This window comes from Mustela putorius, unplaced genomic scaffold (assembly GCF_011764305.1).
Source record: "Mustela putorius furo isolate JIRA1106 unplaced genomic scaffold, ASM1176430v1.1 tig00000127_pilon_pilon_pilon, whole genome shotgun sequence".
NCBI classification, from domain to species: Eukaryota; Metazoa; Chordata; class Mammalia; order Carnivora; family Mustelidae; genus Mustela; species Mustela putorius.
Window position 1 is genome coordinate 6,778,356 of NW_025421288.1, and position 25,855 is coordinate 6,804,210.

The window sequence follows — 25,855 nt, forward strand, 5'->3', positions numbered from 1 at the left end:
CACACTGGGCTTGGTTTGGAGTGGAGGCCGTTCTGGCCTCCAGGCTGCTGCAGAGAATTCAAGCAGCCAAGAGCTGGGGGCTCGGAGTGCTGAGCAAGGAGAGGTCCTAGCTGCTTCTGCAGTGGGGAAGCTGAGCTGCCAGGCTCTCCATAGCCCAGGAACAGGAGGAGGGCACTGAGGCTACAGACAAAGCTTCAGAGAACGGCCAGAAAGGTGGAGGCTGACCCGAGATTACTACACAGGGGTGCAACTATTTCCGATGACATGAAGGGACAGTGGAGAAGAGGTGCCATCGCCTTACCCTTAGGCAGGAGATTTCAACAGACTGAACTCATCAGGGTGCCCTTTCTGTGCTGTGGCACCAGCCCAGGGGCGAGAGGTATTAAGGGATTCTCAGCCCACTTTTCCGTTCTCCAGGAACCTTTGCCTGGGTTTTCCTCCTCCTCACCTCCTCCTTGATCAGCACTCCAGACATGGGGGGTAGGGGGGCAATCTGACCTCACTCCTGCTCAGTGTCAGTAGTGGAGTGACTCAGCAGGTAGAAGCAGGCGTCCCCCCCCCCCCCTGAAGACAGACTAAGGGCCTGGTTGTCTGGGCCGCCTTCTTTCTCTGTCCCCTGAACACCCTTGGACAGCTTCCCAGGCCCTCTCATAACCCCTCAGTTGGGAGAAACAGCGGTTTGTAAAAGAAGTCCCTGGGACAGCTGGACAGGGGTCCTGGGATCCCTGAAGGCCATCCCCCTGCAGTTCTAAGGAATCACTGAAAAGCACTGGGATACGGTTGGGCAGCTTCCAAGACGTTCTTTCCTTCCTCAGATACATGCTGTGAGTGAATCAAAAGTTCCTCCTGGGTCTCACGCAGAGGGGAAAAGGCTGGCTGGCTCACACGCTGGGGCAGGGAGCTCGGTCTTGGTTGAAAAGAAGGTCAGTGGTGATTTGATCGCTCTTTCCAGAACTGGGGCTGAATGGTCCCGGACACAAATTTTTAGTGCATCTTACCAAAGGGTAAGCACTTCAGCTTCAGGCATGAATGGTGTAAATGTTGAAAAGAGAGAGCTGTAGATTTGATATTTAAGCGCAGGAGGGGAGAAGGGAAGGAAGGGGTTACATTTATCATATAACTCAAGCCTTAAGAGATTTCCCGCTTCCAGGATCCGCCAGGTAGCATGAACTCTGGCAGTTAAGAGGACTCTGAGAGAATCACGTTGGACACACTAAGCTTGTGCAGAATTACCCGGATCACCAATGAGAAAACCGAGGCCCAAAGAAAGTTTCCATGGACCTTTTTCCAATCTTCTTCTCTCCCTGAAGTGGGTCCTCCACCCCCTTCCTTTCTCTATTTGCGCACTCTTTTCACCACGGACAATGAGTTTGCACGAAAGAAAAACGCAGACCTCAAGCTAGATCTCCCCGGCGAGTAAATGCGCCGCAGCGCTTTGCGCACGCGCTTTGTAAGCCCAGCCGACTCGGGCCCCGCCTCTCTGCCCATCACCAACGTGGTCTCCCCGGCAACGGCCCCTCCTCCCTCACGCAGGGCGGCTCCTGACGTCATAGGATCGCGCCGGTCGTCCCCGACAAGGTGGAGGCTGCACGTGGGCTGAGATTGGAAACTTTCAGGACCCGCCATGGATACGCCGCTCAGGCGCAGCCGGAGGCTGGAAGGCCTAAACCCTGAATCCCCCGAGACCCCCAGCTCAGTTCTGCGGGCGAGACGGGCCCTTGTGGAGTTCAAGTTGGACCCGAAAGAGACGGGGGAGCCCGAGTCTCCGTGTGCTCAGCAACCCGCCCTGGAGTCCCCCCGACGTCAGCCGGAGACAAGCCCGGGGTCACCTATTCTACCGAAGGGTGCAGGTTTGGGGACCCCCGGAAGGGAGCCGGAGCCGGGCCCACCGTCCCTCCAGCGCCAGCAGAACCCAGGCCTGGAGTCGCTCCAAACACTTCCGGAGTCGGGTCCAGAACCCCCCGGATTTCAGCCAAAGCCAAGTGGGGAGTCCACAGAGTTCTCCCAGACCCAGGAAAAACCGGACTCGGAGTTGTCACTGAGTAAGAAGGAGCTGGCCCCGGGGTCTCCCCGACATCATCTGCACCCAGGATCCCCTGAGCCTTACTTGGCTGAGCAAGCGCCGGGTCCGGAGCCCTCGCGGCCACTCCAGGAGCCGACAGCCCAGTCACCCGCCTCCCCCCGGGGTCAGCGCGAGCCGAGCAAGACACCTCCGGCCGCGAAGACGGTGCGAAGTAGCCTCGGGGCGCAGAAGCGGACAAGTTCTTCAGCCCAGACCCCAGCGTCCAAGAAGTTGAAGGCGGGGGAGGCGGTTCCTGTAATCCCTATGGGAAAGCCCAAATCGGGGCGGGTGTGGAAGGACCGCTCCAAGAAAAGGTGAAGCTGGGGACAGTTGGGCAGGAGTGTGGTTCTCTGTGGTGTTGGGGCACCAGTGCAACCTGGTGATGGGACCAGGGATGGAGAGAGCTCACATTTGGGGGTGGGAGGGTCTCACACAAACAGGTCATTATAATCAGGTTGTGGTAAAATGTTCTGGGATCCCAGGGTGGGTGAGACCAGCCCTCAGAGGTTATTTCTGTGATGCTTTCCTCCTCAGAGTACCTGTGTACCTCTCCTAGAGCACCTGAGTTACGTATTCATTCTACAAGCATTCCCTCTGCCTGCCTGCTTTCCAGTGAGGGAAGCAGAAGCAGGTAAACCAGCCGTAACTTGATAAAAAGCTATGAGGTCTTCACCAGCTGGTATCCATCACAGTTATTTGCCCTTGTGTTAGAAAGTATTATGGAGCACTGAGCGTGTAGAACGCTGCTGAGCATCTTGGTAAGGATGGGACAGGGAACGGGACAAAGGGACAGACAGAGGGACCAGCATGCCTCATGGCCTTGAATCTGCACGCATCTCTATGAAGCAGCTGATGCTAGGATTATCCTCATTTTACATAAGGGGAACTCAAGGCTAAGCAGAGAAATAGGGGTTATTAGACAGTAGGACGTCAGGGGTGAAAGCAGAGAGACCAGTAAAGTTGCAGCTGTGGTAGAACTAAAACACATGTGGAAGCCTCAGGTGGTCTTGTGGATAAGGGCCAAAGGGCCATTGAATTGATGTTCAGGGCCTTCGAGGAAGCAGCTTCGGCAGATGGTGAGCAGAGCCCAGAGATAGTGGACACAGCACCTGCAGTGGGCTGGGAAAGCCCGGCTGCGGCCCTCTCTTCCGAGCTCAGGCCAGATGCCCCCTGCACAGTGCTTCTCGGGTGTGCCGTCTCTCTCCCCTGCGCAGAGCCGTGTGCTAAATGCTTGTCCAGCCTTGTCTCATCCTCCCACCACCCTTTGGAACAGGAGCCATTCTCATTTCTGTTCAACGTGGGAAGTCACTGAAACTCCGGCTCCTTGCCCAAGGTACCCAAGTAGTAGGAGGCAAACCCCGGCCTTGAAAGCCAGGCCTCTCTGCCCTCAACCTCCCGGTAAAACTGATGCTCTGGCGCTGTGTTGTCCCAATCGCGTAGTCGCCAGCCACAGGTGGCAACTTCAGTGTAAGTTGATTAAAATTTAAAAACCTAAAATTCAATTCCTCCCGTCACACCAAACACATCTCAAGTTGCTCAGCTGCCGGTGTGACTAGGGGCTGCCTTACCGGCCAGTGAATAGTGAGCTTTTCCACCGTCACAGGAAGTTCTGCTTGGCAGCGCTGCTCTTACAAAAATTAGGATGTCCCCCAATATCCTCTAATGCCCAGTACATTTTCACATACCTCCCCACACTGTTCTGGAATGGAACGGGCCACCCCCAGAGGGAGAGAACCCTAACATTAGCGCCCAAGCTAAGCTTGCTGGGCAGAAGCAGCAGAACCTTACGGAAAGGCTCCGTGGTCAGGACTCTGGTGACAGACAGGGATTTCAGTTTTGATGGCTGTTCAGGTAGAAGGTGACCTGGGCAGTTAACCTCTTTGAGCCTTGATTTGCTCCTCTTTAAAATGGGAGGAACAAGAGCACCCATCGTAGGGACACGTAACTAGGGCTTTAGAAATGGCAGCATGATTAGGGCCTGTCCCGCAGACCCAGAGGGGTGACTGCCTGGCAAACGGGCAGGGGAGGATGCAATTCTGCCTGGGTTCTGGGGAGGAAGGCCCAGAGCTGAGAGGGAAGTGGGCACGGGCCCCTCCCGCGGACGACGCGAGCACCCATTGGCTCCCATCCAGGTTCTCCCAAATGGTGCAGGACAAGCCCCTGCGCACATCCTGGCAGCGGAAGATGAAGGAACGACAGGAGAGGAAGCTGGCCAAGGACTTCGCCCGGCACCTAGAGGAGGAGAAGGAGAAGCGGCGGCAGGTGAGGAACCAGCCATCCCGGCTGAGGCTGGAGCTCAGGGGGCTGAGCCGGTGACTGCTGGAATGGACCTGGGGCAGCGGGGAGCCTGGCCAGAAGCAGTAGTGCCATGTAGGACCACGAGGTGGGGAAGCCCAGTGCGGCGCCCAGTTTAGCCCAGGGCTCCATAAGAGACTCAAGGGTGGGAAGGAGCCCCGTACCACGTTCCCCGCAGTGGCCCTCACTGCTGATGGAAGCATCTGGCAAGACGGGCTTCAGGGTCGTCAGTCGGGTAGGAGAGCCTTTTCCCTGGTACTGGTGCCGTCATTCCTCAAGAGACAGCCACCACACATCAGCAAAGTGGATACCCCACACCTTCCTCCAGCTGTCTCCCTGCTGCTGATCCGCAGGCCGGAAATGCCCCATTAGAGGTATCCTCCCCTAACCCCCCTTCAGGCTCCAGGAAGCCCCAGTAGGCAGCACCCAGAGAACATGGGGTCCTCCACAACACCCCTTCAGGACGGTGGTCATCAGAGGGATGTCACTTGTCTACTGATCCGCAGGGCACAGGAGGAGTCAGACCTCTCACCCTGAGCCTGGCCAGCAAGGGAAGGGGCAGGGCCAGTCAATTCAGTCATCTGTCCTCTGCTTTGAGTCACCCTGTGCAGCTGTGGCCAAGGCCCTGCTGCCTGTGTGGCTGCTGCTGTGTGCCGGGTCCTTATCTTACTTCCTGTACAGCCCTGACTACCTCTTGGGCAAGACAGACTTCTTGTCACCGCCCCCTGGCAGTACCCCCAGACCGGCCCTTCCCCGGACAGGAGCCCAAATCTCATTTCTCCTTTCTCCTCCCCAGGGGCCCAGGCCACCCCTTCTCCCCTGAGTTGTCAAAACCAGGAGAGGCCCCTGACCATGCAGGGACCTCGGAGCCGACACCCACTTACCCCCCCAACCTGGCCGCCCCGGGACAGCAGTCGGCATAGCCGGAGCCACTGGACTCCCCACGCCTAAGACAGACCCCAGTGAATCCATGTTTGAAGTGTGCCCGCCAGGCCAGGTTATCCCCCGAGGCCGGTGTAGGCGTGTGTTTACTTATTCCTCGGAACAGCTCTGTGGAAGCCTCTTCACATTCAAGATGGGGCTTGAGGCCCAGAGGGCTTGTCAGCTTGGCCAAGGTCACTCATTTGGAAGCAGCAGAGTTGGGATTTGAACCAGGGCCAGATAGCCCAGGAGCCTCTTCCCTGTAGCCTCCACTCCCCACCTGCATGAACCTTAGAGACCCTGAGAGGGTGGGACTGAGGGAAAGCGCCAGCCCACCCCCCCCCCCCCGGAAGTTGATGGCGGGGTGGGGGATGGTACAGGGGCCGTCGTGCCTGTGCCTGAGTTTCCAGGTGGGGAGACACCTGCGTCTTCCCTCCTCCCACCCACCATCCTGTCTCGGTCGCAGTCCAGGCCAAGGGCGTATCGCCTCACTGGCCCACACCACCAGCAACAGTCGCACGGGGGCGAGAGGGTCTTTGCTGTCCTTGGGAACTCAGCCAGCTCTCACTCCTCTGAGGCCTAAGAGACCAGGGCTGCCCCAATTCCCAGCCTCAGATCCCCATCGCCTCTGTTCCAGGAGAAGAAACAGCGCCGGGCCGAGAACCTGAAACGCCGCCTGGAGAATGAGCGGAGGGCAGAGGTTGTCCAAGTGGTGAGTGTTGTCTTGCTGGGGGGATCTGAACCGTGGCTGGGCTAGGCGCTGTGCTCAAGATGCCTCACCCGCCCGCCCACCCCCACGAAGTGGCCTCCCTGTCCCCAGGGCACAGGGCAAAGATGTCAGCCACACTAATGCCCTCTCCTTACACCACCCCCAGATCCGAAACCCTGCCAAGCTCAAGCGGGCAAAGAAGAAGCAGCTTCGCTCCATTCAGAAGCGGGACACGCTGGCACTGCTGCAGAAGCAGCCACCCCAGGGGCCAGCGGCCAAGATCTGACTGCGCTGCGGCCAGCTGCTGTGTCGGACTCACATTTGTCAGGCCATGGCCCTCCAGTGCTAGCGCCATGCCACTCTGCCCCAGGGGATTTCTGAGTCTTCAAGGGCACACAAGCCCAGAGGAACCTGGGGCCTGGCAGAGACTGGAGGAGGGAAGAGGTTCAGCCCCACCCCCACCTCCTTCCTCCCCTCTCCTCCTTCCTCAAGTGCCTTGCAGCCAAGAAGGGTAAATTCTCTGGTTCCTTGGGAGCTGACAACTGGAGGGGGACTCCCTAAAATGTGTATTTCTGTCTCAAAGTCATGGGTCCAACCCAGGCCAGGAGACTGCAGTCAGGAACCAGGTTCCCTCACACCATCCCAAAGGCTCCTTGGGGTGTCTCTGCAGCCCACTGGCCCAGTCGCCCGGCCAGCTGAACCCGGCTTCCCCGACTTTTCAACACTGAAAGGTTAAGGAGGTTTCAGGAAGTGAGGTCTGCACCTCCCGCCCCTACCCCCCAGCTCCCTCTACCTGCGCCGGACTCTGCAGGAGACCCACAGATCTGATTCACTCACTCCATCCTGTCTGTAACAAACATTTATTGGACGCCCGCTTTATACAGGCACAAATGTACGTACCGGGGAACACAGACAGAGGCCCCAGCCCCTAAGGAGCTTTCATTCTGATGGAAAAAACATAATAAACAGGGAAACCGTATTGAGTTAAACAGTGGGAAGTGCCAAGAGTGAAGCAAGGGGAAGGTAGCAGGGAACGTGGGGAGGTGTGAGGATGGACATTGGTTCGGCCAGCGGTGGATCCGGCCGACCGCTGCGCGCCTGCTGTGAGCAAGGCCCGGTGCGGTGATGAACAGTGAGCCGGCCAGCCCAGCCTTCAGGACCCCAGCCACGCGCTTCCGAGCTGGACCGACATTCCACTAACCAGTTATCAGCCACAGTTCTGCCCATGGGCCCAGGGACAGACCCAAGTGCAGTGGTCTTCGTCCTCTAATGTGTGGTGGGCAGAGGAGAGTTGGATGTGCTGTATGGAGGTCCGACTGAGCCCTCGCTGCTACAGATTGGGACAGTCGCCCAGCTTCTGTGTGGTCAGGAGGTGAGCTTTGGAAAGATTTGAGGATTACCAGCATTGCCCAGAGGGCACCCCCGTGAAGTACCAGGGCTGTACAGATGTCAGATTCTTGAGGAAATGTCATACGCTATGGTCTCAGAGGCTGCTGTGCACAGATTAGACCTTCAGCAGAGATGCCCACTGCACTTGGATTAGCCCAGACCAACGGCTATAGCCCTTGCTCTTTCTACCTTAGAAACCCCTCGGCTGGTGCTGGATGGGTGGGGTAGAGACCAGGCCTCTCACAGCCAAGACCTTCAGTACCTCGGGTATGGTGGGGGTGGAGGGAGTGTTGTTTCACTTACTGGACGGTAATCGAACCGCATGATGGTTACTGGTGAGTATGCAAATGCTATACTTGGGTCAAGTGGATTAAGCCCATGTATCGCAGCTGTATCGTGGGTAGACTGCAGGATCAGGCATCCAGCTCAGTGAGCGCTGGCTGGGGACTACATGGAGAGTTAGACCGGACCAGTGCTTCCCAAACTTTTGTTCTCTGTTTTCTACTCCAAAACGCATCCCTGGCTTCATGGAAAAAGACTTACCTCCCTTTCCCCTCCCGCCAGCTGGTAAAGTTGTACTCCTGGAAGGGGCATCCCCTGCACCCTAGTTTGAGAAATCTTGTGCATTTAACCCCTCCTTGGTTCGCATCGGGTCGGCTGACCAGCAGCCCTGCCCTGCTTCCTGGGAGTTCGGCGGAAATGCGGGATCTCGGCCGGCGTCCCTCCCGCTGATGGTCGTGAGGGGAACCGAGTCACGGGAGGTGTTGTACAGGCAGCTCCCTGTCCGGCCTGACCCCGCCTGCGGGACGCGCTCGCGCTGGATCGCCGACCCCCACCCCCGCGCCATCCTCTACCCAGATGTGGTGCTCAGCACCCTGTTCAGGGGGCCCCTCTCGTCCTGGGAGCGGGAGCTGGCCCTCCGCGTGGACTCTGCGCCGCCGCCCCGCACCCAGGCGAGCAGACGCGCGGGCCAGGACACGGGGGGCGCGCGGGGGGCGTGGGGGGCGCGGGAGCTGGAGGCGCGGCGGCGGCGGCTGCTGCCCGGGCCGCCCAGCTCGCTGTCGTCCAGCAGCACGCTCTCCAGCACGCTCCGCAGCGAGCGCCGCAGCTTGTGCAGCACGTCGGGGCAGGTGAGCACATAGAGCAGCGGGTTGACCACGCTGTTGACGAAGGCCAGGCTGGTGACGAAGGGCAGGCCGCGCCACACGAGCGGCCGCAGCGCGGGGTCGCCGTGCGCGCGCGCCTCCAGCAGGCTGAACACGTGGTAGGGACCCCAGCAGAGCGCGAAGGCCGCCACCACCGCCGCCACCAGGTGCACGAAGCGGCTGGGCCGCCGGCGGCCGCGGTGGCGCAGCTGCACGCTCACGACCGCGTGGCTCGAGGCGATGATGGCCAGCGGCACGACGAAGGCCAGCAGGAACTTGCTGACGGCCAGGGCCGCCTGGCGCGAGTTGCACGTGGCGTCGCGGTCGGGTCCGGGGTTCAGGAGCAGCACGTTGTAGTAGCACATGATGCGGCCGTCCAGCCGCCGGATGGTGTCCCGGAACACGAAGTAGGGCACCGTGTTGAGCACCGCCAGGGCCCAGAGCACCAGGCAAACTCGGTGGGCGGCGGCCACCGTGCGGTGGTTCTGAGCCCACACTGGCCGCACCACCTGCAGGCAGCGGTCCAGGCTGATGGCGCTGAGCAGGAAGCCACTGGCAAACATGTTGAGGAAGAAGATGGAGGAGTGCAGCTTGCAAAAGGTGGTGCCCAGCTCCCATGAGTGGCCCACGGCCAGGAAGTAAGTGAAGAAGGGCAGGGTGGCGGTGGCCAGCAGGTCCGACAGCGCCAGGTGCAGCACCCAGGTGGTGACGACAGTCTGGCGCATGCGGCAGCCCACCACGAAGAGGATAAGTCCGTTCTCAACCAGGCCGAGCAGCGAGGCCAGCCCGTGCAGCAGCACGGACGCGTGGTCCATGTAGCGGATGCTCGAGTTGCTGTGGCTTTGAATGCGGCTCATCTGCTCCAGGAGCGGGCAGAGCGGCTTCAGGGTGACGTTGGCGGACATGGTGAACTCTGCCGTGGAGAGAAGAAGGTGCTGAGGTCGGCTGGGCAGGGACAGCAGGGGACCCTCCGCAGGAGATCTGAACCCTACCCGTGAGTGGGATAGAGGAGCGCCTCCACCCCCTGGCCCAGGGATCAGTGAACTTGAGCAGAGACAGTAAGGTGGGGGAATAGCATCCCAGCTGCACGCCCGCTCGCTGCAAACTTGCTCGAGCCATTGAACCTTCCTGAGCCTGTTTTCTCCTCTGTGATGCGGATGTCTGCCCTAACAGGACTCCTAGGGCTGTTGGGAGTGTTCAGTGAGTTTACATACATAAGCATTTAGAGCAGAGTCCCGGGGTGTGCAGGAAACACTGCATACGTCTTGTTTATAATAATCAGGTGTCCCCTGGGGTCACATGGAGAAACAGAAAGGAGACAAGGCCCAGCAGGACTCCTTTTCCCCATCCCCGGAGCACTAGGGCACTAACCAGGTCCCACCTAAAGGGCACCAGGGGTCAGCCGGTCCGGGCAATGGGAGTGGGAGAAGTCTCTGCCTTTAAGGGATGCAGCCTCCGCACCCACGGGTGCACCCTCCCATCTAGCCTCCGCAGCCTGTCTGGGTGGCCCTCTGCTCCCACAGCAGTGGCAGGTTGGGTGTGTTGACCTTCAACCATGAAGCCGGCCCCTCCTCTGGTAGTTGGAGAGGAAATAAGATAAGAGCAAGGAGAGAGCTGGGCATGAGGAACTATCGGACTGGGGCCCTGGAGGCCCAGTGTGGCTGGAGGACTGTTCCCCTGCCTGGGGGGCAGCCGAGCCCATCTCCCCGCCCCAGGGGAAATCCTGCCGGCTTGTTTGTTTGCTCAGTGACGCACTCATTGGTCAAATAGTTACTCAGGAACTTCTCAGGTAAGGGCTGGGGAAACCAGCCTCTGGCAGATGTGCAGGAACCCCAGATGTGCACACCCCAGCCTCATAAAAAACCCGAGCCCACCTGATATGAAGCTGGTTGAGATGGGTGAGGGCTGAGGGGGAGGGGTGGGAGGCTACAGGCAGGAGGCAGGGGATGGGGAGCAGGAGTTAGAGACTCAGATTGTCCTGGGGCCCCACAATGTGCCCGAGACCACGATAGGTCCTTTGCATAGGTGCTCTCTTGCTCAGGACTCGAGAAGAAAGGTGCTGGAACTTCACTTCATCCCATTTTTACGAGGGAGGAGACTGAGGCCCGGGCCACCCACGCAACATGGACGAATGGAGTGGCAGCAGTGCGGCGGTCAGCCTGTTCCCTTTCCCACACCAGGCGGCTATAAGCAAGCACAGGTGGAGGTGGGGGGGCAGGTGGAGAGGTGGTCTTCAGCGCTCACATTTCCAGGGGAAACACTGTTGACTAGAACGAGAAAACCCAGACTCTTCTCCGGGTACCACGGTTCTTTGTGAGGTGAGGCTCCAGGACCTCAAACTAGACTTTTCCACGCAGCCCAGCCCTTGGAGCTGGGGATCGCAGTTAGGGGAGTGGGGAGCAGTTGGACCTGTGTTCCCTGAGCAGGCTCATGCTTCCTAAGCTTTAGATCTTGCTGAGCAGTTGCACCCACAGTGACCCAGTGAGACCCCATTTTTCAAGAAGAGGATACCGAGGCTCAGAGCAACGTCTGAGACTCTACCCAACAGATGAGTGCCATCCCCTCTCTGCAGGGACATTCCCTTCAGTCCAGCAGCCTCTTAGCCAGGTCCCTTGGGGTTGCTTGCAGAGCACAGTCCTGCTACACCCCAATTTGGGCTTTCTGGCTGCACGGAGCCAGCGCCCAGCCTCCTGGGATTCTCTGGGAGCCCAGCAGCTAGGGTCCTACTCTAGTGGGGGTCAGGGGCAGAGAATACAAGCTTTTGGGGTCAGTTGTCCTAAGACACCCCACCCCAGACTGCCTGTGAGTATGGAGAGAAGCTTCTGTGGTTTACCACCGCGCCTGACTTCTAGCGCCTTCCCTTCTGCGAGCAGCTCTTCCCCTCCAGTCTTTGGTAAGCCCATCCCTCTGCCTAGTTGTTAGGGGCATCTCCCCTGGCAAATCTGCGCCTTCCTTTGTGGGTGCAGAGAGGGCACTGATGCTGCCCAGCCCCTGGGCTACTTCTCCCTTACCTGGGCACAGGAGGAGCACAGGATTCCGGCCCTGGAGACAGTCAGCTCCCGGTGGCAGCCTGCCCAGGAGGCAATGAAGCACCGCACAGGGCAGGCAGAGGAAGGGGAGTGAGGTTGAGGGAGGAAATGGCTATCCTCCACCCCAGTGTGTGTGTGTGTGAGCGCGCGCGCGTGCATGCTTAGGGGTGGGGTTGGGGGAGGCGGGGACAGCGGAGGGTGAGTTGTCCCACCAGGATTCCAGTAACATTGGTCTCCATGGATGAGAAAGGGACAAAACTGCTGGCAGCCCCTACCCGCCCCCTTCCTGTAAGCCCCAGAGATTTTGCAAGAGCCACAGGTCCCTGCAAGGGCGTGGGGGAGTGGGAGCATGCCTCCGGGGCTGTGTTGATGGCGACTGCTGTGTAGGAGAAGTCCATGAAAGGGAGGACATCTCGTGCATGGGTCCACAGCCCTGGGCTGCCCTCTCCTGACCCCATAATCCTGAGGCAGGCAGGGCGCCGCAGCTGGAAGAGCAGAGCCCCAGCTGCCCGTGCAGCCCCTCCCCTGGGGTTTGACCATCTGCTAACGCAGCCACTGTGTCTGTCCCAAAGACTTGGCAGCACGGTACCTTCAATCACAGAGTGCCAGGTGAACAGTAGGTGCTCACAGAAATTAGTCCTTTTCTCCTCCAGGGCAGGGGCCAAGGGGGAGAGACCACAGGGCAAGGGCAATACAGCTTTTATTTAAAATAGGTGCAGAGGGGCGCCTGGCTGACTCAGTGGGTTAAGCCTCTGTCTTCAGCTCAGGTTGTGATCCCAGGGTGCTGGGATCGAGCCCCGCATCCCGGGCTCTCTGCTCAACAGGGAGCCTGCTTTCCCCTCTTTCGCTCTGCCTGCCTCTCTGCCTACTTGTGATCTGTGTCTGTCAAATAAATAAAATCTTTGAAAAAATAAAATGAAATGGACGCAGAGCCTTACGGATGAGTGGATGAAACTGAATTTGCATTTAATGGCTCCCCAAGTCTTTGCTGACCAAGCCTCCCGGGGTCAGGAAGCATTCCTCCAAACTCAGCGTCACAGCACCTAGGAAGGGCTCAGTAGAACATGTTAACAAACTCCCATATCGAGGCAAGTCCTCCCGCTCCCATGGGATTGACTCTACCAGAATCTTCTGTTTGGACACAGGCTCCATCACAGGGCCTGGCATGGCACATAATAAACTTGCAAGAAGCCTGCAATCCCAAGTGAAGAATGCCTAAAATACTGCGACCTTGGGATGGAGATATTTTTCACTGCAGCCCAAGATGGCAGTAAGCAGTAAGCAGCTTGATTAGCCAAAATGTTAGTGCTGGGAAGTCTTCTTTCCTGGCGGTCACGGAGCGCCTGGTCTTGCAAAGACAAGTGCCTGCAGCCCTCCCTAGAAAACAGGCAGGTGTTGCCATTCTGCTTTGGGGGAAGTCCTCCCATCCCTACCCACCCCCAGCCCCAACCTGATGGCCCATGGACATCCTCCAAGGACATGCAGGCTCAGTTGTGGGAGGGGTGAGCTCAGGAACTCTGCAGCTGGACTGCATTTTGATCAGGCACTGCCGTTCCCAAGCTTTGTGACCTTGGGCAAATAATTTCACAGCAGGAAAGGAGGGTTTTTTAATAAGGACTCCTTCTGCACAAACCCCTGCCTCAAAGTGCAAGGTTTGGTGCATAGACTGCTCTTGGGGCGAAGAAGGAATCCCCCCTTCCCTCCTGTAGACACATCTTGGCAGGGGAGTATCGGGCTTCAGCCCTCCATCCCTCAGGACCTCAGCCCTCCCTTGCCTCCTCCAGCAGGTACCCTTGTGCAGTGAACATCCTGCACAACCTCTCATGGTGGCCCTGCTAAGGGGCTTCTTCCCTGAAACCCTCATTCTTCAGACCTTTCCCCCAACCCCTGTTTCCCATCCTGTAATCACTGTAGATGCCCCCCCAACCCTTCCTGAGGATAATTTATGAAATTTGCTAAAACAAAAATGTAGTCCCAATGGGCAGGGCCCTGAGACATTTTCTAAAGAAGAAGGCAGTGATGTCTATTCTTGAGGGGGCCCCCCCAACTGTACTCTCACAGTGGAGGCGAACCTCTCTGCACATATTCCCCAGTGCCACAGTCCCTAGGCCCTCAGGCATAGGATGCTGGGACAGAGAGACAAGAGTGTCAGGAAACAGGAGCCCGCGTCGCCCATCAGAGAGAGCCTTGGGGGTACACGGGAGCAGAAGGAGACTTGGGTGGGGGCTCGCTGGCTGGAAACAGAGGACAGGAGTTTCCAGTGGCCAGGGGTCAAGAGCTCAGGCCAAGTTTAGAAATCAGAGAACCCTTAGGGGAGCCCTCCATGGTGTCAGGCTGGTGTTGCCAGGAGGACACCAAGACTGCCGATGGGCCTTCACAGAGGGGAAAGTCGGGGGGAGGGTGACCGGGGCCTATGGGAAGGGCCTAAATGCATACAGACCAGTGACTCTTCACCAAGTGCACATCGGGACCTCTCAGGGGAGCTGGCCGAACCCAGGCTGCTGGATCTCTTTCCCAGCCGGTCAAGGGTGCAGCCTGGGCATCTGCATTTCCATCAGGTTCCCCCGCAGATCCCCCTGCTGCTGGCTCTGGGGTACACAGAGAACGCTGACCTGCTGGAAAGGAGAGTTGGGATGCTTGGGCCTGCGGTGCTCAGAGCAGGGAGAAGCAGCTCTCCCTGGGAGAGCGCACTTAGCTGCGGGGCTTCCCCGAATGCCTCCCCTCCCCGCTGTGGAAGTCCAAGGAGATGGTAAGCCCAGCCCTCTGCTCAGAGTCGGCCACAGGCCACCGAGTGACAAGGCAAAAACCAGCTGCATCTTATTTAGTTATTTTTAGTGTGCTGCATTTCCATGTCAACCTCTTCCTGACTCCAGACCCTACATTTGCCTTTGCCACGCGCGTATCTGCCAAAATCCGTATTCTGGAAGCAAGTGAGGACCCTCCTGAGAGAGGTGAAGCCCAGAATCCCCAGGAAAGAAAAGTCTACCCCCAGCTCCAGAGTCTACGTAGGCTTATCCCTTGTGACTGTCTGCAGTGATGCTGATGTGGACCTCCGTGGGGCAATGCCTTGCCAGTCAGAACGGGAGCCAAGGGAAGAGCGAGGCTTCATCACAGGGTGGTACTCGGTGTCAACCTCAGCTACCCCAGGCAGGAGACAAATTGGAGCCTAACAGACCGCCGCTGGGTCTCCATGGGCCTTGGGTGCTGTACTCGGATCCAACACATGGCCCACAAGCCTGCACCTTGCCCCTCATCCCCAGCTTCCCCATCCTCTCCACCTACCCCAGTGCCTTTGCATGGCTGCTGGCTGGAAGGCCCTTTTCCCATCACCTGCCTATTCTGCAGGTCCTCTTTCCCAGACCGGAGTGTCTCGGGCTCCCAAGAGGATGCCTAGGACATCAGCTGTGTTTAACCAACGGTCCAGGGAATGGGCCCCAAGGGAATGTGTCCCCCAGTTCTCCCCAGTTTTCTCCCTCTGCTCTTGCCTTAGGAAGTAGGTTTCCATTTTCCTTTCTGACATTTTTACAGAAGTTAATCAAAGAGGAAGTGAGACGCACGGCAGGAAACAGGGCGGACCTGCCCTACAGTCCTCAAACTCCCCGACTCGCGAGGCCCTGGCAAAGCCCCCAAGCAGCAGAGAGGCAATGGGACAGAACCTGGTCTTTCCAGCCCAGAGAGGCCCCGTGCTGCTGTGGCACCCTCCTTCTGTCCCTGGCTCTCCAGAGCAGGCGAGACAGGGCGGAAAGCTCACGTAGTGAGCCCCTCAGGCTCACGCCACCCCAACGAGGTTGCTCTTGCTCTTAATTCCATTCTATAGATTACGGAATTGAAGCCCCCATTTTAACAAGATAAAAATGAAATAGAAAAGGTAAGAGACAGACCAAACCTGTTTAGAAAGAGACCACGTGGGAAGCCAAGACCTGCAAGTCAGTTTGCTCTGATCTGATCCTCTTTCCTCAGCCGTGGAAACAACCATGGATTCTTTTGCTCTTGTGTCCACGCCAGGCAGGCTCTGCCCTCCCTACTGTCCGTGGGTCCTCGTATTTCCTCTTTGCAGCAAGCCTGCAGGTTAGGTGCAGTTACTGGCCCCATTACACAGATGAGAAAATGGAGTCGGTGAGCAGGTAAGTGATTTTTCTAAGGTCTCTGGTGGTGGAGCGGAGGGAGCTGGCACCCTTTCCAGGCTGGTGAGCTCTGGCACCTGTGGGCTTTTGCAAGAATTGGACTCATAACCCAGGGTTCAGGGGTCCCCCTCCCCAGGACAGTATAGCACAACTTGTCTCGAAGGCATCCTTCTGCCCTTAACCAGAAGGAGGTTCCCTTGCTCTTTTCATCTTTCCAGGGCCTTGGGAGACACCCCGCCCTCTATCTAATCCCCACCACACCATCTCCAGTCCCCACCTGCTTTACAGAGCGGGGGCGGGGGTGGGGGGTCCCTGGGCTCCCGAGCAAGAAGGGAGAATAGAACCCAGGCTCTCGGCTCCTCTGGCTGGGGCTCTCTCCGCCACCTGAGCCATCCCCCCCTTCCCCTTAGGACGAGCGCTCTGCTACAGCAGGAAGCAAGCAGTGTGGAGGGAATGACAGGGGAAGGGAATGGCCACCTCCAGGGTGAGGACCAGGACGGTCCCCTACAGGAGTCTCCAAGGGTCTTCCCATCAAGGACTTCCTGTGTCGAAAGACAGACAGCAGAGCGCACCTCACCCAGGTTTTCAAATTTATATCCGCAGTCATGGGACCCACCAGCGAGAGGAGCCTCCGGCTAGAATGCCCTGAGAAGGTTAAGGCGTCACTTCTGGACTCTTCGGGCCTGGGATGGGCTGAATTGTGCCCTCTGCTCGTATGTGGAAGCCTGATCCCCCAGAGCCTCAGAATGTGGTCATATCTGGAGGTGGGGCTTTCAGGGGTGATAAGGTTACATGGGCATGTGAGGACAGGCTCTAATCCAAGCTGATAGGTGTCCTTACGAGGAGAGAAAATGTGGACCCACAGAGCCATGAGGAATGTGTGCGCACAGAGGAGAGACCGCGTGAGGACACAAGGAGAAGGTGGCCATCTCAAGCCAAGGAGAGTGGCGGCAGAAGAGACAAGGCCCGCTGACACCTTGACCTTGGACTTCCAGCCTCCAGAGCTGTGTGAGAATGTCTGTTGGCGAAGGCACCTGTGCGGCTCTGCTATTTAGTCCTTGAAAATTAATACACCTGCCCCTAGGGCATCACCTGAATCAAATCGGGAAGAAGCTCCAGATGAACCCGCATGAGGGCCATTCTGTCAAGTAACCGACCCCTACTCCTCCAGACATCAAGGGTATGAGGGACAAAGCTGGACAGACGGTCGCAGGCTGGAGGAGCTTAAGAAGCCTGATCCTGGTCTCACGCTAGATCCTGGTCTAGGGAAAAAACACTTTCCTCCTTTGCTCTAAAAGTCTTGATTAGGACCATTGGTAAATTGGATAAGGTTTGTAAATTGGGCATTTGTGTGACACCAGTGTTGACTTCCTGGTTTTGAGCATCTTACTCGTATTTCAGAAAGAACACACTGCAGTATTCAGCCGTAAAAGGAGAACCATCTGCAAACAGCTCTCAAATGTTACGGAAGAAAGTGTGGAGGTGGGCGTCTGTGTACAGACCAGGAGTGAAAAAGAGAAAATATGTGTAAAAAGACACTGTCAAGAAACAAAATTCAACTGAGTGAATTTTATTCAGTCTCCTGGCTTTGTGCAACCGTCCATCAGGCAGCCTGTGGTCTAGCAGATATCGGAACTCTCCAGAATGACCTTTCTAGGCAGTCTAGCAGATAGGAACTCTATCTAGCCTCCAGTTTAGCAGATAGGAACTCTCCAGAAAGACCTTTATAGGCAGAAGGGAGTGGGAACAAGGAACTTACACTGGCAAAAATGGGGGTTGGTTCGTTGCAGGGGTATGTGGGCCAGAGTACCAGCTAGGGCTCATCAGGCCATTCCTTTTTTTGGCTGGTTTGAGATTCCGTTTCTGGGAGAGCCAAAACTGTAATTAAGTCTTAGTTTGTTGACGTGAGGCTTAGCCTAAGTGACTCTAGCTGGGAGTCTGCTGTCTTGTTTTAACAGCCGTGAGTATCTGAGGGATCTGGCTGAAGGGTATACGGGAATATTTTCAGTAAGTCTGAAACTATGTCAAAAGAAAAAGTTTAAAGGCTTTTCCATTGTCCTTTAGGAAAGACCCACCTCACCAGCCCTTCCCCCTCCAGGGACCCCAGTCAGCCTGAAAGCCACTGTTTGCCACCCTACGCCCTTACTGAGGCGGCCTCAAGCCCCAGCTGTAAGGCAGGATGTGAGGGCGAGTGGCAGCTTCCTGACTGGGAGGTGCCTTCCCTGGCCTTCAGGGTGGGAATTTCACCAGAGCCCCTGGGAGCAAGCCTGGCAGAGCTGCTCCAGGTGGGCGCCCTTTGCCCCTGGAAGTTCCCACTTGCCTTCCTCTGCCATATAAGTCCTGGGCCTCACCTGGGGCTGAGGGTGGGGTGGGTTGTTGCCCTGGTGTGTCCGATGGCAGGGATCTCGGCCAGGCTCCGGGACGGTTGCGTGGCGCTGCTGCTGGTGGCTGCTCTGGGGCTGACGCAGCGGCCACACACCGAACCTGGTCCCTCAGGCCTGTGGCACGGCTATGACTGTGGGGTCAAGGGCATGCAGCTATGGGCCTTCCCGGGGCCAGGCCAGACAATCCGCTTCAAGGTGGTAGGTGAGTGTGGCTAAGCCGCGGTCCGCACTTTCCACGGAATGCATGACCGGGGGAGGGTTGGTGGCTAGGGCCTTTCCCCTGCACCAGGAACAGGACAAGGAGAGGCCTCTGGGCCCCCACTCCCTCACCATGAAGGGGAGCTGTCAGCCTCAGTTTCCCTGGTCTCCCAGGTACGTGTGCGCTGGCTTTCTTGCTGAGATGCGGGTTTTGCTTCAGCCCAGGCTCTGCATCTGGGACCCCAGCCGACACCCAGGCTGCTGGCCCCCAGGCTGTTCTGAGGGGCAGGGCCCTCGGGGGCCTGACCTGGTGTGGAGAAAAGGGAGTTTCAAAGGACCTGAATCTGCATCTTCTAAGCTCTGTGTTCTTCAGCAACTCCCCTGACCTCTCTTAACCCCTGTTTCCTTAACCGTAAGATGGGGAAGGTGACCCCAACCTTGCCCTGGGCAAGGTATGAACTAAACAGGAGTTCAGGAGCCTGCTGGCACCCAGAGAGCGCCCTGGTGCTCTGGGCTGACCTGGGGGGCTGCGTACCTAGCGTGTGTTCCCCGATGCCTGCCCCAGCCCGGCTACAACAGCCCAAGTTCCCGTCATTCGGACCTTCCTCGTGCGCACCTGGGAAAGCTCCGCTCGGCGTCTGAGCAGCCTCTTGCACTGAATGTGGAGAGCCGAGTTTACAAGAAACCTTGGGGCCTGAGACCCTGCTAACCTGTCCTCACCAGTGTCTTCCTTCCTGCTTGCTGTTGTGTGCTGTCAGGCGGGAAGCGTGGCTGGAAAGATCGGACCCGCTAAAGCTATTCCTTTACAGTCAGTCCACCGGTAGCAAAGCTTAGCCTGAAGCCGGGGTCTCCTGCGCCCAAGTGTGATTTTTCTCAGCAGATGCTAACAGCCTCTGGCTTCACCCTTAAACACGTTAAGATTTTATTTATCTGACCTAGAGAGAGTATGTACAAGCAGGGGGAGTGCCAGAGGGAGAGGGAGGCGCCGGCTCCCAGCTGGGAGCCCGATGCGGGGCTCCATCGCAGGACTCTGGGATCAGGACCTGAGCCGAAGGCAGCCGCTGAACCGACTGAGCCACCAGGCGCCCCTGCACCCTTAAACATTTCCGATGCTTCCTTCCGTCTTTCTCCCCTTTGCCCCAGATGAATTTGGGAACCAATTTGAGGTAAACAACTGTTCTGCCTGCTACCACTGGGTCACCACCAAGCCCCCGGGACACGCGGTCTTCTCTGCTGGTTACAAAGGCTGCCACGTGCTGGAGAAGGTAGGGACTGCCCAGGGGAGCCTCGCACAGCCTCAGGCTGGAGAGGGAGCTCAGGATCCGTCCTGCCTTTGGGTAGGTGGTGGGTAGGGAGGGACACTGAGTCCCGGGACCAGCTCGCAAATCCCCTCCCTGCCTGACCACCCCCTCCCCTGCCCCTGCCTGGGATGCTGGGAGGCCTCCCCTCGCCGCTCCCCTATCTCCTCACCTGCAGGACGGGCGCTCCCACCTGAAGGTGATCATCGAAGCCGTGCTGCCCAACGGTCAAGTTGAGGCAACAGGAGATGTCACTCTGATTTGTCCTAAACCTGCCCACACCTGGACTCCGGACCCACACCTGGCACCACGCACAGGCTTCTCCCGCCCCACCCCCCAGGCCTGGTCCCTCCGCCCCAACCCAGAGCACAGCTTCGTCCATGCGACCCCTGCCTTGCCGTCCCTCGGACCTGGACCCACCTCCCATGCCACCCAGGCCCCACCCCAGGGGGGCACCCTGAGACCCTGGGGGGTTGACGAGCCACCATACTCAGGTATGTAGGACTTCTGTATCTGGGCAGCCTAATCACCCTTGACTGGGCACAGGAAGCCAAGTCCCTCCGTTGCCCTGGAAGTCAGCTGCCCGGTGCGGCCTTTTCTCCTGTCCTCACGGCTCTGTCACACCCCCAGGTGCACCTCTGACTCCAGAGCTGTGCCAGGTGCCCTCAAGGGCCATCTCCTGTGGAGTGGGAAGAAGCTCGAAGGAAGCCTGCCAGCAGGCTGGCTGCTGCTATGACAACAGCAGAGCGATTCCCTGTTACTATGGCAACACAGGTATAGCTCTCCCACCTGAACCCTGAAGCCTCAGAGGGCTTCCTCTTCCCCCTCCTTCTCCAGCACTGCAGCCTTGCCTACCCTGTTCCTGGGACAGCCTGAGCCCCAGAGTGGCTGCAGAAGGGACCTTTAGGTGGGGTGCCCATACACCCCAGCTTGCTGATAACCATCATCCCAGGGAACTAGCAATAGTTTGGGTTTTCATGTTTTTGTTAAGATTTTTATTTGAAAGAGAGTATGGGGAGGGGGAGGGGGAGGGAGAAGTAGACTCCCCGCTGAGCAGGGAGCCTGACTCCAGGCTGGGTCCTAGGTCCCGGAGATCATGACCTGAGTCGAAGGCGTTTAAGTGACTGAGCCCCCAGGCATCCTGTCGTAGCTCTCTTTACGTGCACCCCTACCTTTCTATCTAGAGCATCCCAGTTTATTTTCTGAAGTTTTTTTTTTTTTTTTTTTATGGTCCTCTCTACACCCACTGTGGGATTCGAACTCACAACCCCAAGAACAAGAGTCCCATGTTCTTCCGACTGAGCCAGCCCAGTGTCCCGGGAACAGCCCAATTTAGAGAGAAATTCAGTGGCGCTCGTACTTCTGTAGTTTCTTTTGTTGTCATGTGGGAGAAGGTCTGGGTCTGTCCGGGGGTTCCTCGAGCCAACACTGGCACAGAGTATGAGCACCCAGGTCTCCCGAGTCCCAGGGCAACACTTAAATACTGTCCCCCAGCCCATTCCCCATGTCCACGCTGCACGGGCACTAACCTGTGGGACCTGACTGGCCTCTCTGACCCACCTTTGTCCCAGCAACTGTCCAGTGCTTCAGAAATGGCCACTTTGTCCTGGTGGTGTCCCAAGAAACTGCCTTGGCGCACGGGATCACGCTGGCCAACCTCCACATGGCCTATGCCCCCACTGGCTGCTCCCCCACCCAGGAGACCGGGTCCTTCGTGGTCTTCCGCTTCCCCCTCTCCCACTGTGGGACCACAGCCCAGGTAGGAGCGGGGTCAGGGTGGGCGCCCAGGACCGCCCCTTCAAGGGCTCACCCAGTTGTCGCCCCCACAGGTGGCTGGCAACCAGCTCGTCTATGAGAATCAGCTGGTGTCTGACATCGAGGCTCGGACGGGGCCACAGGGCTCCATCACAAGGGACGGCACCTTCCGGTGAGGGGGAGCCTTTCGGGAACAGGCTGGGCTGTGGGCTTCGGTGTGAAGAGAGCACAAGGGAGCTTCGAACAGGCTTTGGAGCCATCTGGGTTCACGCCCCAGCTGTTCCCTGCTGTGTGATGTCAGGAGAGCCTCTGGGCTCTTCTAGGCCTCCCCTACCAGGCTGGGGGTGGGGGGATGGCCCTCTGATAGGAGCACAAAGTGGGGTCTGCCTACACTGGACAGTGCATGAGCAGGCAGGGGTCCCCAGGAGCACTGGCCTTTATCCTGCCAAGAGCTGAACTCGGAAACTAAGCAGCAAGCACCCCCATCGAGGTTCCTAGAAACAGTGGGGTCCATGTGTGTGGGTGTGGCAACCCCTTTCTCTCAGGTCACGGAGCCACTAATGGGGCAGAAGATACCTGGGGGCAGAAGCTGTCTGAGGGTATGATGGGGCAGGAGCCGAGGGAGGACCTCCGGCTGAAAGGGGCCACTAGGACCCATGGACTCCGGTGGCAGAACCACCCTCGGTGCCCAGGATGCCAGTGGGGGTGCCCCAAGGGCACCTGTGCTTGTCGCACCCATTTTGGAAGTCTAGGGGCCCCAGCCAGGACTCCGCCTGGTCACCCTGTCAGACAGAGCTAATGCATCCGTACACAAAACTCTGCTTGGCCCCGCGTGGCTGCCCAGAGTCTTTCTCCCCAGCTGCCCTGCCAGGAGGGCTGGGGTGGGCTGCTCGTGTGCGGGTCCCAATGTCTTTTGATTTAAAATTCTAAGAACCTACAGGCCCGGTTTTGGAGGGATAGGTCCACTGTGCTTTCGACCCTGGGATTTAGGAGCTGGGGGCGCTAGCCAGAATTCAGCAGGGCGCCAGGGATTCTCAGAGAGAGGGAGCCGAGAGGGAAACAACTCGAGCCCGCAGAAGTCGGCGGGTGGCTCCTCAGACAAGGTCTCCAGCTCAGGCCAGGATCCCGATGCCGGTCAGCACCTGGTTTGTGCCAGGCCCCGTCTCCAGCTGCAGCGTGTTTTCCCAGGGAGCACCCCACCCAGGCTGGAATGCTCCTCTCCCAGGTCAAAGGAGAGCCCTTAGGAGCTGGAGGTGAAGATGGCTGGGGTAGGATGGGGTCAGCTTCCCTTGCAGAACACGGGGCGCCAGGCATGGGCCCCCACTAAGAGTGTGTGCTCTTAGGCTAGACCCCAGTCCCAGTGGACCATGACAACCCTGGGGGACTGTCTGGGACCAGCCTGAGTGGTCCTGGCCAGATGAGGCCGGCAGGGCTCGGGTCCCCCTAGCACGTGCTCAGTGGCGTCCAGCTGCGTTGCTGGACTGCGCCCCGTTGCATCCTCGGAGCTGACGTCTGGTTTGCCCAGCGAGCCGGCCTCCACAACACTGGGTTCTCTCCCCCACGTGCTCTCTCGCACCTGACCTCAGGCTTCACATGCGCTGCATCTTCAACGCCAGTGACTTCCTGCCGCTCCAGGCATCCATCTTCCCGCCACCCTCTCCAGCCCCTGTGACCCAGTCCGGGCCCCTGCATCTCCAGCTTCGGATCGCCAAAGGTACGTGGTCCCTGGGTCTTCTCTCGCTGCCCCGCTTCCTCCCACCCCCAACCAGCCCACTGAGGCTCATGAGCCCCTCACCCCACAGATGAGACTTTCCGCTCCTTCTACGAGGAAGGGGACTACCCCCTCGTGAGGCTGCTGCGTGAGCCTGTCCCAGTGGAGGTCCGGCTCCTACACAGGACAGACCCCGGTCTGGTCCTGCTGCTGCACCAGTGCTGGGCCACTCCCGGGGCCAGCCCTTTCCAGCAGCCTCAGTGGCCCATTCTGTCTGAAGGGTGAGTAGCAGTAGGGCTCCCAGGGGCGCCCTGCACCTGCCGTCCCATCCCTCTGCAGCCTCCTCAACTTTCCTTCCCAGGTGTCCTTTTGATGGCGACAGCTACAGGACCCAACTGGTAGCCTTGGACGGGGCAGAGCTTTCCTTCCCATCCCACTACCGGCGCTTCACCGTGGCCACCTTCGCCCTCCTGCACCCTGGCTCCCAGAGGGCCCTCAGGGGATGGGTAAGAAGCACCACATGCCCCTTCATGCCTGCTCCCCATCGGTTCAGTCGAAGCTGGTCCCCCCTGCCCTCCAGCGCCCTGCGAGCTAGAGCAGACCGAGGTCCCAGACGGGGCTTCCTGGAGGGTAGTCAGCCCAGAGGCAACCCGCAAAGTGTTCAAGAGGAAGAAGGAAAGTAGATGCGACCACCCCTACATCTGAACCCGGTCACCATGTTCTAGAGGGGCTTTGCTTCTGACTCCAGAAACTGTGTTCAACATAGATCTGCTTTAAATGTTTAGAACCAACCAGCTTCTCTGGTAGGTAAATGGATAAACTTCGGGTACACGCTTAAGTTTTTTTTTTTTTTTTTTTTTTTAAGATTTTATTTGTGAGAGAGCATGAGAGGGGAGAGGGTCAGCAGGAGAAGCAGACTCCCCGCTGAGCAGGGAGCCGGATGCGGGCTGGATCCTGGGACTCCGGGATCATGACCTGAGCCGAAGGCAGCAGCTTAACTGACGGAGTCCACGCTAGCACTCCTATATTTAGGTTTTCCTCAGAATACACAAACGGTCCCTCCAGGCCATGGGCGACCCTATAACTTGTTCTGTGGAACAATACTTGTTTCTCACGTTGCTGCACACAGACCTCCGTGTAGTAGCTGCTTGTTAGTACACGGATGTGGGCAGACTTCACTGGGGAGCCCTGTTCATTGTGGCTTAATTCTGCTCCTCCACGCACCTCTCCAGGAGCCAAGACCCTCCCCTACTGGAAGAAGGCACCTCAGTTGGTTGGTTCAACTGGTTCAGCTCCTCCCACTCCTCCTGCTTCTACTCCTTCTTGTTTCCAGAATCGGGGGTACCCTGTCTCCTGCTTTGCGCCCAGTCACTGGGACCTCTGCCCCTGTTGCCTTGTGAAGGGCCCCTTTCTTGGAGGCCAGCACGCCCAGGGGTCCCTGCAGTCAGGCGAGCATTGGTGGAGCAGGCAAAGGCAGGGGCTCGGTCATGGGCAGGGTTGCCTGCTGGCAAGGAACTCCCCTACAGACGTGGGTCCTGGGGATGGAGGAAGGCACACCTGTGGCTCTGAGTCTCCACAGGAGGGGCTGCAGTCTTGGTCTTGGTCCACGTGGCCAGACCTCCCTCTGGCTGGCCGGCTGGCAGCAGTGTGGACTTGGCCTGGGTCCTGGACCCTGGGTGCCTGGCCTGGTGCTTCCCACTGTAGGTCCGAGCCGGCCCCGTGCCCTGACCTTCTGTCTTCCCCCACAGGTTTACTTCTTCTGCAGTGCCTCTGCCTGTTCCCCTTCGGGGCTGGAGACCTGCCCCACTATGTGCAGCTCTGGGCCCTCGAGTGAGTCTGGGCTAGGACACCTGGAGGGGGCCATGGCGGGGGCCGGCCTTTATTCTTCTGTCTGCAGGCCTGTTCCCGCCTTCTGGGCAACCAGGGGCTGGAGAGGAGGCTAGGTGCTGTCACTCCCCCCTCACAGGACAGCGACGATCCTCTGCTGCCCGCAGCACTGCTGCTGGGCCCCAGAACCTTGTGAGCTCTCCAGGGCCCGTGGGCTTTGAGGATTCTTACAGGCAGGAGCCTGCGCTGGGGCCCACAGGTACCAGCACTGTGGACGGGCCCTCAGGCCCTGGGCCTGTGTATTGCCAGGGGGCGCTCGGCCATGGTGCGGGCAGGAGAGGGTGGAACAGCTTTCAGTGGGGAACGAGGCAAAGAGATGCAGTCCAACTTCTCTGTGGATGGGCAGCTTTGGCTCTGCCAGGCGTGGTCACAAAGGTCCAGGGGGGTGGAGACCATTTGGGGGGCCTCGTTCAGCCCCGCAAGCCTTCAAACCCCTTTTCTCTGGCAGGCTCCCCCAGGAACGTCAACCAGAGGCCTCTCCTCTGGGTGGTCCTTCTGCTGGCGGCTGTTGCCCTGGTCCTAGGGGTCGGTGTTTTCGTGGGCCTGCACCAAGCCAAGCACGGAAGCTCCAGGAAGGCCACAGAGGGCGAAGGGGCTCAATAAACCATTGTGTCAAGCACATGAGCACGTGTGAGAGCGGTCTGTGGCAACTGGAAGGATTTCTTTCTAGAAGCGTGTTCCTTAGCACCAGTTCTGTCTTTTCAGAAGTGTGGCCTCTTCTGTGGGTAATATGTGCCACAAGTGGGGTAGGGTCTGGGGTCTCCCAAGGCTGAATTTGGGAGACTTCGTCTCTCAGCAAGGAGAACTGGCATTCCAGACAGAAAACTGGACAAGTGAAGGTAGAGCGCGGTAAAATGCTGGCTGAGTCAGAGCACCAATGAAGAAAAGGAACCCGGAGGATGGGGCCCTGGTCCTGGGCATCCTCCAGTCACGATGCTCAGCTCCCCT

The 25,855-nt window shown here is 58.4% G+C and overlaps 3 protein-coding genes and 1 long non-coding RNA gene across 5 annotated transcripts; 2 read left to right on the forward strand and 2 right to left on the reverse strand.

Moving 5' to 3' along the window:
• The first annotated feature begins 1,539 nt into the window (after positions 1-1,539).
• Positions 1,540-6,976, forward strand: CCDC86 (coiled-coil domain containing 86). The gene is made up of 4 exons (XM_004770387.3): positions 1,540-2,376; positions 4,195-4,324; positions 5,916-5,990; positions 6,154-6,976. Exons 1-4 carry the CDS (start codon positions 1,625-1,627, stop codon positions 6,271-6,273), a joined length of 1,077 nt encoding a protein of 358 aa, XP_004770444.1. The 5' UTR covers positions 1,540-1,624; the 3' UTR covers positions 6,274-6,976.
• Positions 6,829-11,697, reverse strand: PTGDR2 (prostaglandin D2 receptor 2). Its single transcript, XM_013044534.2, has 2 exons — positions 11,533-11,697; positions 6,829-9,434 (listed from the first exon to the last, which is right to left on the reverse strand). The coding sequence occupies exon 2, from the start codon at positions 9,424-9,426 to the stop codon at positions 8,227-8,229; it is 1,200 nt and encodes a 399-aa protein (XP_012899988.2). The 5' UTR covers positions 9,427-9,434; positions 11,533-11,697; the 3' UTR covers positions 6,829-8,226.
• Positions 11,698-15,440: 3,743 nt separating this feature from the next.
• LOC123387161 lies at positions 15,441-19,220 on the reverse strand. The gene is made up of 4 exons (XR_006601495.1): positions 18,873-19,220; positions 18,389-18,563; positions 18,026-18,189; positions 15,441-15,758 (listed from the first exon to the last, which is right to left on the reverse strand). It is a non-coding gene; the product is annotated as an uncharacterized LOC123387161 (long non-coding RNA).
• On the forward strand, positions 17,736-25,528 carry ZP1 (zona pellucida glycoprotein 1). Of its 2 annotated transcripts, XM_004770464.3 has the most exons (12): positions 17,736-18,260; positions 19,400-19,521; positions 19,733-20,048; positions 20,185-20,328; positions 21,126-21,313; positions 21,384-21,481; positions 22,896-23,023; positions 23,112-23,301; positions 23,382-23,526; positions 24,769-24,850; positions 24,987-25,106; positions 25,356-25,528. In XM_004770464.3, the coding sequence occupies exons 1-12, from the start codon at positions 18,068-18,070 to the stop codon at positions 25,508-25,510; spliced, it is 1,881 nt and encodes a 626-aa protein (XP_004770521.3). In that variant the 5' UTR covers positions 17,736-18,067; the 3' UTR covers positions 25,511-25,528. The 2 variants fall into 2 exon arrangements, with proteins under 2 accessions (XP_004770521.3, XP_044919055.1); XM_045063120.1 differs by lacking the exons at positions 17,736-18,260; positions 19,400-19,521; positions 19,733-20,048; positions 20,185-20,328; positions 21,126-21,313 and adding an exon at positions 20,343-20,461.
• The last annotated feature ends 327 nt before the right edge of the window (positions 25,529-25,855 follow it).